The 11630-nt window shown below is 43.5% G+C and overlaps 1 protein-coding gene across 1 annotated transcript in view; it reads right to left on the bottom strand.

The window, feature by feature from the left end:
• Positions 1-1424: 1424 nt before the first annotated feature.
• The window catches only part of ASIC5 (acid sensing ion channel subunit family member 5), a 59441-nt gene continuing 49235 nt past the window's right edge, over positions 1425-11630 (bottom strand). Inside the window, exons 7-9 of the mRNA XM_056562081.1 lie at positions 5548-5716; positions 3448-3539; positions 1425-1715 (exon numbers count right to left, since the gene is read on the bottom strand). Of these exons, the coding sequence (XP_056418056.1) occupies positions 1534-1715; positions 3448-3539; positions 5548-5716 (443 nt within the window). The 3' untranslated portion in view covers positions 1425-1533. The remainder of the gene's footprint in view (positions 1716-3447; positions 3540-5547; positions 5717-11630) is intronic.

Genomic DNA, 11630 nt, shown 5'->3' with positions numbered 1-11630 from the left:
CAGTACAGTCAGGGGAACATATGCCAGTAACTTCAAAGACACACACACAGGTACACTCAATACAGTCAAGGGTACCAGAATGACACAAATGTTCTTAGATATGGCAACCCCCTGCATACATTTTCATTAATAAAAATACTAAACAAAACACTAAACAGCTAAATACAATTTACATTAACATGTTACCACACATAAAGTAATAATAATAAAAAAAAACATAACACATTTCCTTTTAATCAAATTGTTATGTTAAACTTATTTCTTAAGATAAGGTCAGAACTCAGCCCAATCAAACCCAGCCCCCCCCCCCCCCCCCCCACCACCACCACCACCACCACCACCACCGCGCGGCCTGCACAATCACCTCTGCACAGGTGACAAAATATGAAACATGCCTAGAGTTTCTTATGTCAATGGGGCTTGCTATAAAGAGCATATCTGTAATGATGGTCCAGAAAATTCAGGCAACATGGCAACATAATAATGTACAAAAATGAATTTAAAAAAAAATCACAAAAAAAAAGAAACTGAAAAAAAAGAACATGTTTCAGTATCTGCCTCAATTTAGTAAAAAAAAAAATCTACACAATTCTTGTTAAGAGGAGTCTGTCAGCGATTTTGACCCACTAAACTCTTAAAACCACTAGATCATCTAAGTATACGAATACAATGATCTTTTATTTATTCATGTGCCATATGCTAATTAGTCAAGTGTCCAATAGGTGTTTCTTCATCAGTAAAGTGTCCTGAGTTGTTGGCAACAACTGCTTCCTTCTTGATTGAGGATTCCTGGAAAGGACATTGCATAATGTAGAGGAGTGTAGGAGATGTCAGTCAATCAAGAGCAGGTGAGGAGGGGAAGGTGGAAATTTAGGACACTTCACAGATGAAGAAACACCCAATGGATACTTGATGATAAGTTAGCATACCGCACATGAGTGTAGGATACACAAAACAGCAGGCAGATTCTCTACTTACACTTTAATTTTCTAAAGAGCAAGGATTTTAAGTGTCAAAACAGTGTCACATGTTCCTGGATGGTCTGTTCTGTTTTCCTTCGGTGAAGAGTCTACAAAGCCTCATGTGAGGGTTGCATAGCCCTCCCATTCATGTCAGCCAATCGTCTGACCACAATAGGTTGACATATAACATATGAGTGGTCCCGGCTTTCTCTGCACATGTGCAGTGTTATAAAATTGTATGAAGTGCATGTAAGGATTTGTAGCCAACCAGTGAGCCACATCCCATAGCAAGTTTCTTGTGATATTGGGGTTCTATGACTAAGGAGAAAAGCGAGTTTTGGCAAATTAAATTCTGTGTATTAACATGGGAGCTATTCTGGGTTTATATATATATATATATATATATATATATATATATATATATATATATATATATATATATATATTGGGACAAAATTATTTGGTTATTACATTTTTTATTAATTTTTTTAATTTTTTTTGCCAGCAGGCAACCACTTTAAAACACTTAGTTAATACATTAGTTATCTTAAGACACATAATATACAGGTCATTAGCATTCTTGTCTCTCCTCTTTATATCTTGACTGGCTGGAAGTCCATAGCGAGATATTGGGGAGTTTCAAGATGAGGAAGGCACACAGCCAGAAGAAGTTAGTACACAGGAACTCCAGAACCTCTATAACTGTTATCATGCTTGCCCCACAGAAGAGACCCAGCTGTCCACCCACTTCAGCTAAAATAAAACGAACAGAGGGAGAATCTGTTAAAATGACTGCCATTGCTTGGACAAGGAGATCAACTTATTGCTTACCTTAGATTTTTTTCAAAAAGAGTTGACCGGTTATAGTCTATGGGTAATTCATACAATACCATCTTAAATCAATAGTGGGTTATGAAGGGCACCTTCTTTAGACCAATTGACAAGGATTATTCGATATGTTGAGCTCATAGTTATACCCACAAATGTATTATTTATAAAATTACAAAATCAATAAAATATCCAGAGTACATGGGACGTCACAAATTTTATTTGCCCGACTTGCATTTTACCGATATAGCTTCTTCCTGGTACTACTGCAATAGAACTGATACAGTGAAACTTGAACTTACTAAAACTTTTCCACCCAATCAAAAATGAGAGATTGAATATAACCAGAACACCAAAACCACAACCTGGCAGATCTGCAGTCTTTTAGCATTATCTTAAAATGGTTTTCTCAAATGCTTAAGAAAGTTTCTTTGGGATAGGACCAGTCACACACACACTATTCACATACTAGCAGGCTCAGCTTCAAGAGGGGTGCTGCTGTGTGTGCCCAACACAAACCAATACAAAAACCAAAAAAAGCACACCATATAGCGCACACCCGACTAGTTCAACAAATCTTTATTAGTTACAAAAAACATAGACAAAGATACCAATCAAATAGATCCCATAAAAACATTTAAAACGGCACAAAACATGCCCACCCACAAAAGGGGGGAGCCCAGCGGACCCCACCCAGGACACCCGTTTAAGTGTACAATCTTGCCTTTGTACTTAGGTAACAAAAAAAATAGAGTTATAAGTGATAATAAACTAACCACAGCCCTACTGTCAATGTACAATACGTAGATATACAAACTGACCAGATAGAGGATAGAGGCAGCAATAATGGGTTTCACCAACGGGTGTCCTCCTGTACCCCACGCGTATCGTCACCTTTAGGTGACTTCCTCAGGGGTGTTCAGTCACACACACACACACACACACACACACACACACATACTCTATCAATAGCTTCAGAAATCCAGAATGAATGTCCATAATAATTCTCATATGCATTAAAAGTGTTTGGGACTTCATGCTTTCATTATCATTCCATAGATCTTTGCAAAATCCAGTGTCTGCCAATCAGGGTGCCTCCAGCTGTTGCAAAACTACAACTCCCAGCATGCGCGGAGAGACAATAGCTGTCTGGGCATGCTAAGAGTTGTAGTTTTGCAACAGCTGGAGGCACCCTGTTGGGAAACACTGACATAATCTACGTGTATTCTGATTCCTGTAACTTTTTTAAAGAGTTCAGGTTGCCTAGCAACCACTTCCAAACTAAGTGTGTATCATCTGAGCTGCAGGATAATGAAGTAGTCACTAAACCGGAAGTAAGATAAGATAACACAACAAATCATGCAGCTTCATGGTTATTTAGAAAAAAAACATGCCAAGCAAAGAAAAAAGTGTACATAAAATTAAGTAGCACACTATTAATCTAAATAATAGAAGGTTTTACAGCATTTTGAGATCGTGGAAGATGTGAAAATGTTTTGCACTACAGCATTGCAGGATGGCGATGCCAGTTCTTAAATAAAGGTGAAAGCTGGATAGAAGTAGTTGAGTATTATAAACAAAGACTATTTTATTTTTTTACTTAGAAAGCATTTTAATAGATGTTACTTTATTTTGTATTGAATATTTTTATACTCACAAAGCAGTTCACTAGAAGTCAAAGCTTTCTGTTGCTTGGTTATTTTATAATTTAACTCCTGATATTTAACATCAATGTAGACTAAATTATTTCTGGAAAGAACAGAAAATGCATCAATGTATTAATACAGAACTAAAAGGATTGTACTGGCGACTGATTGCTGTATGCTTCTTATATAAATTCTTTATAAAATATGTTATTAATAATATATTTCCCAAAAAAACCAAAAGACATATTAAAATGTATTAGGAGATCAGAAAAGCTATTGAATGTATTAATATAATGTGTTCTACTGTAAACTGGCGATGGGGGAGATTTATCAAAACCTGTCCAGAGGAAAAGTTGCTGACTTGCCCATAGCAACCAATCAGATCGCTTCTTTCATTTTTCAGAGGCCTTTTCAAAAAGGAAAGAAGCGATCTGATTGGTTGCTATGGGCAACTCAGCAACTTTTCCTCTGGACAGGTTTTGATAAATCTCTCCCAAGTGCACTATGCGCGCTCTACTAACAAATATAAACTACTCGTCGCCCTGGCAGTTTGTATCCTTTTTGTGACCATGGCCTTCAATGTCAAAATGTCCACCTCAAAATGGTATTTTTAGCAACAACATATTTAAAGAAGTTATCTAGTTTAGATAGGAGATAGGGAATAAGTTTTTTTTAACTGCAGAACTCCTTTAAAGTAGTGCTCCAGGTTAAGCAAACGTCCCATTGTGTCAGGTATATAAAAAAATAAACATCTACTTACCTCCTGCTGCTCCTGCGATGCCTCCGTTGTCCTACTGAAGTCCCCAAGTGTTCCCTGTGGTCAATGCATTATTCTGTGGCACAGTGAATCACTGGTTGCAGTGATGTCCCGCCTCTGCAAGTGATTGTCTGAGCGCTAATCTGATAAATTTAGTCCCAGCAGCAGGAAGAAGACCGTTGTCAGGGCTCAAAATTTCAGACTGGTGCCCAGCTGAGGCAGGACATTGTTTGCCCACTGGCCGAGGCGAGATATGGCTGCGGACAGCAATTTGCTGAGCCACAGCATGAAATATTGACCACAGGGACCCCAGAAAAAGCAGCAGCACTCCGGGGACTGCAGCAGGATAATGGACGCACCAAGGAAGTGTTGGGAGATAAGTAGATGTTTATTTTTTTCTATACCTGACACAATGGGAATTTTTCTAACTAACTCCCTATGTGTAGCATTCTGTGACTGAAAACTGATTTGTTCAGTTTTCTTTCACTCCAGTGGGACTGAGCACACAAAGCAACACATATCTGTGTAATGGCAGAATGCTATACAGTTTTATATTTTAAATGATGAAAATATAACATGTTTTTGAACCAACGTGGGTAAGAAGTAGATCCACCAGGTGCAACAAGATATGTAAACCACTGGACATGGGACTACATTATTTTATTATTTTTAGTCCCTGTCTCATGAAAACACTTAAAATAGAGTACACAGGATTAACAAAACGCACAAAACCTGGGGACAGGTGTGTCACTATTTATCTAATCTGGAACAATTTCTTTAAAGTTGATTGTTTAAATAGGAATTCAAATACAGAATTTTTCCATGGATTACATTCTATGAGTTCAGTTTGTCCAATACGATAAATTAGACTTTGTCTCTTGGTTAAGCATGTTTAATAACAAATACAAAAAAAACTAATATGGTAAAATTTTATAAAATGTACAAGTTATCCTCATGGCCATTAATGATTGTGTAGAACACCTTAATGAGACCTTCTTAGCGGATGGTCCATTTCTTATCTAGGAAATAGTTCTACAAGGCATTCTTTCCTCAGGTTACACATTCAAAATCAATAGAATGTTCATTAGAAAATGGCAGCTGATGTTTGCCACTCGCTGTATATGAATTATGTTGCTTAGGTACTTAGTGATAGAACAATGTTTTATGCATTACGATGTTTGACCATGAGCCTACTGGGCTTCCTCTGTTTGCAGATAATAAAATCCAGCTTGAAAATATCTAAGGTCATCTATAAGCTCAGTTTCTTTGTGATCAATAAGAGAACATGGATAAATACCATTATTAAGGTGGCAACAGAAGAACTTTAATTCAGACTGGTGACATGCACACTTACTTCATGTACGAAGCATTTTTGTTAAGTTTAGTGGAGAGATAATCGGCAGCTTTGTTACTTGGAAACGTTGAATATGAGAGAGTGGTAGGATAGTCTGTCTCTTCACAAGGAACTGGACAGGTAGATTTGTATGTTCCTACACTACATAGTTCGTCCTTCTCAATTCGATCTGCAGACACAGAAACACCACATCCAGTAACTTATAGTATATAAGTAACATTTTAAAGAAGTTATCCAACAATTAAATATTGATATTTTAGTCAGAGCTTACTTGCTATGGTGCCACCAGCTGTTCTTTTGATTCACTCTAAGAATGTCGGGGAAATAATTAAACTGTGGCAAAACGGTGCAATTTACGCCCAAAACTTCTTACATGACTTGCCCCACACTGTAAATGTTAAATGTGTTTTATACTCTTTTAAGGTAACTTTTCAGTTCCCTCTATTAAGGGGTGGGGCTTCATTGGTAAAGGAGCATGGCTGTTATGCATTAATTATGCACCATAAATGTGCCATATATGTACAAAAAGTAAGCTAACTTATAGAAGGTTAAAACTTAAAGGAAAATTGTCAGCAGAGTGACCCGCACTAACCAGTGGTACTGGCTGGTAGTGCAGGTGTTGCTGTATAAAATGATGCCTACCATGCCCGGATCCGTTGCAGCGTTCATCCGTTATCTTCCTAATTGTGATTATGCAAATGACCAATCAGTGGCATGGGCGGAATTACGATAGCGGCCACGGGCACTGTGACGTCTCAGCGCTCTGCCCGCTCATACATATTCATACAATCCCCTCTGCTTCCCTGCTCTGTATTTTCTCCTACTGCACATGTGCTGATGATCCAAAATGGCCGTGGTACATGTGCAGGAGGAGTAAATACAGAGCAGAAAAGCAGTCAGAGCAGTCAGCCACTTACTGGTCATTTACCTAATCACATTTCGGAAGATAACAGAGGAACGCCGCAACGGATCGAGGCATTATCGGCATTGTTTTAATCAGCATCACCCGCACTACCAGCCATTACCTCTGGTTAGTGCGGTGACTCTGCTGACAGTTTTGCTGTTAACTAGATAGTCAGAAAAATGCACAAGATTTTCAAACAGCTTGAGACACTGTTATAAATGTGGAGAATTCTTGGATTGTTTAGTCTAAGCTTATACTGTCTAAGAATTACACTGTTTTTATTTATTCCCCCAGTGTATCTAGTGCTAGTAAAAAGAAGCTTCTTCTAGCTCAACCATTCTTATTGTCTGGTCCTCACATTAGTAGGAATCATCCTGTTGCCTATTTACTAAAGTAGTTTGCTAGTAGGACTGACCTACTAGACAGTCCTGATCCCCAGTACTGGCCATATTGGTTGGACATTCTGAGATGGAATTACAAAAAAAGCACCAGGATTCACCATAACAAGTATCTAACAGTAATTTTTGGTGTGCACCTGTCTACAGCTGACCTCAGTTTTTATTGGTGTTACGTACTTTACTCTGACAGAACTATAATCCCTTATAGCCTGAGGAAGAACATAGCCTGAAACTTTGCTATAAGCTATACAAATCTATTATAAAAACGGCTGGATTTTGTGAGCAGATTTTGACATGGCATTCACTTTGCCTGGAGTGCAGATTAATTGTTGCCTCTAACATTTCTGGACAAGGGAGCATATTAAAGGGGTTGTCAAGTGAAAAACAACCTATCCCCTAATCACAGGATGAATGATTGTTACGCCGAGCGCTCCGGGTCCCTGCTCCTCCCCGGAGCGCTCACGGCGTCTCTCTCCCTGCAGCGCCCCGGTCAGTCCCGCTGACCGGGAGCGCTGCACTGACATGGCCGTCGGGGATGCGATTCGCACAGCGGGACGCGCCCGCTCGCGAATCGCATCCCAAGTCACTTACCCGTCCCGGTCCCCTGCTGTCATGTGCTGGCCAGCTCTCTGAGACTTAAAGGGCCAGTGCACCAATGATTGGTGCCTGGCCCAATTAGCTTAATTGGCTTCCACCTGCTCCATGGCTATATCTGCTCACTGCCCCTGCACTCCCTGGCCGGATCTTGTTGCCTTGTGCCAGTGAAAGCGTTTAGTGTTGTCCAAGCCTGTGTTACCTGAACTCCTGCTATCTATCTTGACTACGAACCTTGCCGCCTGCCCCGACCTTCTGCTACGTCTGACCTTGCCTCTGCCTAGTCCTTCTGTCCCACGCCTTCTCAGCAGTCAGCGAGGTTGAGCCGTTGCTAGTGGATACGACCTGGTTGCTACCGCCGCAGCAAGACCATCCCGCTTTGCGGCGGGCTCTGGTGAACACCAATAGCCTCTTAGAACCGGTCCACCAGCACGGTCCACGCCAATCCCTCGCTGACACAGTGGATCCACAACCTGTGAGCCGAATCGTGACAGTAGATCCGGCCCTGGATCCCGCTGAGGTGCCGCTGCCAAGTCTCGCTGACCTTCCCACGGTGGTCGCTCAGCAATCGCAGCAGATTGCCCAACAAGGACAGCAGCTGTCGCAGTTGACCGCCATGTTACAGCAACTTCTGCCTCTGCTACAGCAGCAACCATCTCCTCCGCCAGCTCCTGCACCTCCTCCGCAGCGAGTGGCCGCTCCTAGCCTCCGCTTGTCCCTGCCGGACAAATTTGATGGGGACTCTAGACTCTGCCGTGGATTTCTGTCTCAGTGTTCCCTGCATATGGAGATGTTGTCGGACTTGTTTCCTACAGAACGGTCTAAGGTGGCGTTCGTAGTGAGCCTTCTTTCAGGAAAGGCCTTGTCTTGGGCCACACCGCTCTGGGACCGCAATGATCCTGCCACAGCCACAGTCCAGTCCTTCTTCGCTGAGGTCCGTAGTGTCTTCGAGGAGCCAGCCCGAGCTTCTTCTGCCGAGACTGCCCTGCTGAACCTGGTCCAGGGTAATTCTTCAGTGGGCGAGTACGCCATCCAATTTCATACTCTTGCTTCCGAATTATCATGGAATAACGAGGCTCTCTGCGCGACCTTTAAAAAAGGCCTATCCAGTAGCATCAAGGATGTGCTGGCCGCACGAGAGATTCCTGCCAACCTGCAAGAACTTATCCATTTGGCCACCCGCATTGACATGCGTTTTTCTGAGAGACATCAGGAGCTCCGCCAGGAAAAAGACTTAGATCTCTGGGCACCTCTCCCACAGTATCCTTTGCAATCTACGCCTGGGTCTCCCGCCGAGGAGGCCATGCAAGTGGATCGGTCTCGCCTGACCCAGGAAGAGAAGAATCGCCGTAGGGAAGAAAATCTTTGTCTGTACTGTTCCAGTACCGAGCATTTCTTGGTGGATTGCCCTATTCGTCCTCCACGTCTGGGAAACGCACGCACGCACCCAGCTCACGTGGGTGTGGCGTCTCTTGGTTCAAAGTCTGCTTCTCCACGTCTCACGGTGCCCGTGCGGATTTCTCCTTCAGCCAACTCCTCCCTCTCAGCCGTGGCCTGCTTGGACTCAGGTGCCTCTGGGAATTTCATTTTGGATTCTTTGGTGAATAAATTCTGCATTCCGGTGACCCGTCTCGTCAAGCCGCTCTACATTTCCGCGGTCAACGGAGTTAGATTGGATTGCACCGTGCGTTACCGCACAAAACCCATCTTAATGTGCATTGGACCCCACCACGAAAGGATAGAATTTTTCGTCCTTCCCAACTGCACCTCTGAGGTCCTCCTCGGTCTGCCATGGCTCCAGCTTCATTCTCCCACCCTTGACTGGACCACCGGGGAGATCAAGAACTGGGACTCTGCTTGCCACAAGAAATGCCTCTCCCCCCCTCCCAGTCCCGTCAGGCAAGCCTCAGTGCCTCTTCATGGCCCCCGTCCTTGTGTCACCCTGCCCCGTGCCAAGATTCACCCTCTGCCCTCCCTCCCCATTCCCACTCCTGCTGTACTGCCTGCCTTTGAGGAAACCCTCCATTCACTCCCGGTTTCCTCGTCCCAGGTAAAGCAGTTGTCGGACAAAAAAAGGGGGAGACCTAAGGGGGGGGTTCTGTTACGCCGAGCGCTCCGGGTCCCTGCTCCTCCCCGGAGCGCTCACGGCGTCTCACTCCCTGCAGCACCCCGGTCAGTCCCGCTGACCGGGAGCGCTGCACTGACATGGCCGTCGGGGATGCGATTCGCACAGCGGGACGCGCCCGCTCGCGAATCGCATCCCAAGTCACTTACCCGTCCCGGTCCCCTGCTGTCATGTGCTGGCGTGCGCGGCTCCGCTCTCTAGGGCGCGCGCGCGCCAGCTCTCTGAGACTTAAAGGGCCAGTGCACCAATGATTGGTGCCTGGCCCAATTAGCTTAATTGGCTTCCACCTGCTCCCTGGCTATATCTGCTCACTGCCCCTGCACTCCCTGGCCGGATCTTGTTGCCTTGTGCCAGTGAAAGCGTTTAGTGTTGTCCAAGCCTGTTTTACCTGAACTCCTGCTATCCATCTTGACTACGAACCTTGCCGCCTGCCCCGACCTTCTGCTACGTCTGACCTTGCCTCTGCCTAGTCCTTCTGTCCCACGCCTTCTCAGCAGTCAGCGAGGTTGAGCCATTGCTAGTGGATACGACCTGGTTGCTACCGCCGCAGCAAGACCATCCCGCTTTGCGGCGGGCTCTGGTGAACACCAGTAGCCTCTTAGAACCGGTCCACCAGCACGGTCCACGCCAATCCCTCGCTGACACAGTGGATCCACAACCTGTGAGCCGAATCGTGACAATGATAAGTGTCTGATCGTTGAAGTTCCAAAGACTGGGACCCCCTGCAATCTCCAAAATGGGGCCCCGGCTCTCAGAGAGAGTGCATGCTGCAGACAACACATACTCCATTTATTTCCACCGGAGCATCAAAAATACTCAAGCTCGGGGACCAGTTCTGGAGACCAGGCATTTATGCCATCTCCTATGGATCCAGTATAAAGTGTTTTTCACTAGACAACCCTTTGAATATAGACCTCAGGGGCAGACAATCTAATTTTCCTTGCCCTTGTGGAGATTAGCATGGTCATTTTATAGCTTGCATATGTGCTGATATGTGGGCAAGAATCCAGCATAACAGACTAGAGCATAAAAGAACAGTTTTTCATCATCTCCATTGACAACTATCAATCAGTCAGCTACAATTCAAATTCTGCCATTTTTGATAGCTGTTAGAATTAGAGAAGTAGACACATGATACCTTCATATATCGGTCTGTGCTTTCATAACACAGAAAAATGCTATTATACGGTGGTGCCAAATGTTAAAGAGGTGTTCACAAGCCCTTAAAATACCTTCTCGCTCCACCTCTCATGCTTTGCCCTGCTTGATTTACAGTCAGGCTAAGTTTCCACTTGGGTTTTTTTCTGGCAGTTTTTGGAATACTGCCACTGCAGTTTTTGAGCCAAAGTCAGAAGTGGATCCATAATGGAGGAGAAGTATAAGTCCTTCCTTTATATGTCCTATTCCTTTTGAATACACTTCTGGAAAGTGGAAACTTAGCCTCAGGTCTCCAACACGAGTCCTGTTTCCAAATCTCAATTTTGTACTGTGGATAATTGTGTGCAGGTGTGAGATTTGGAAACAGGGCTCAGCATCCAGATGACGGTCAATCAGGCATTGGACATTCTAGCTGTTAGCAGGGGCTGGAGAATGCCTCTTTGAAACTTGGCACCAGAGAGTATAAGCATTTTATGGAAGCACAAACCAATGTATGAAGCGTATTATGTGTCTCCTTGTTCTAACAGCTATGCAATAATGTCAGCAGTCTAGAATGTAAATTGTAGCTGACATAATCCCCTTAAACCTGGAAATTCAACTATGATATTTTAAAATAAATAACTAAAATAGCAAAATATATCATGGTAAGATTAGCTAGACCAGCTAATAGTGGTGGTTTTGAACAGAGATCATTCCCTACACCACCCTTATGCATATGGTTCCAGTGCATATGGAAAGGGGTAGTCTGTTGACATTACTCATCTACTTTTCAACCATTTACTTTCAATTGTCAAACATTGATTTTTTTCCTAGAAATCACTGTCCAGTAATTTCATCAGTCAACACCTAAAGTATGACTCCCTTTTAGTACAGTAAATATGTACATAATTCCTGCACCATTGCT

Source organism: Hyla sarda, chromosome 1 (assembly GCF_029499605.1).
Source record: "Hyla sarda isolate aHylSar1 chromosome 1, aHylSar1.hap1, whole genome shotgun sequence".
Classification (NCBI taxonomy): domain Eukaryota; kingdom Metazoa; phylum Chordata; class Amphibia; order Anura; family Hylidae; genus Hyla; species Hyla sarda.
This window is presented reverse-complemented; position numbering and strand designations above follow the sequence as displayed.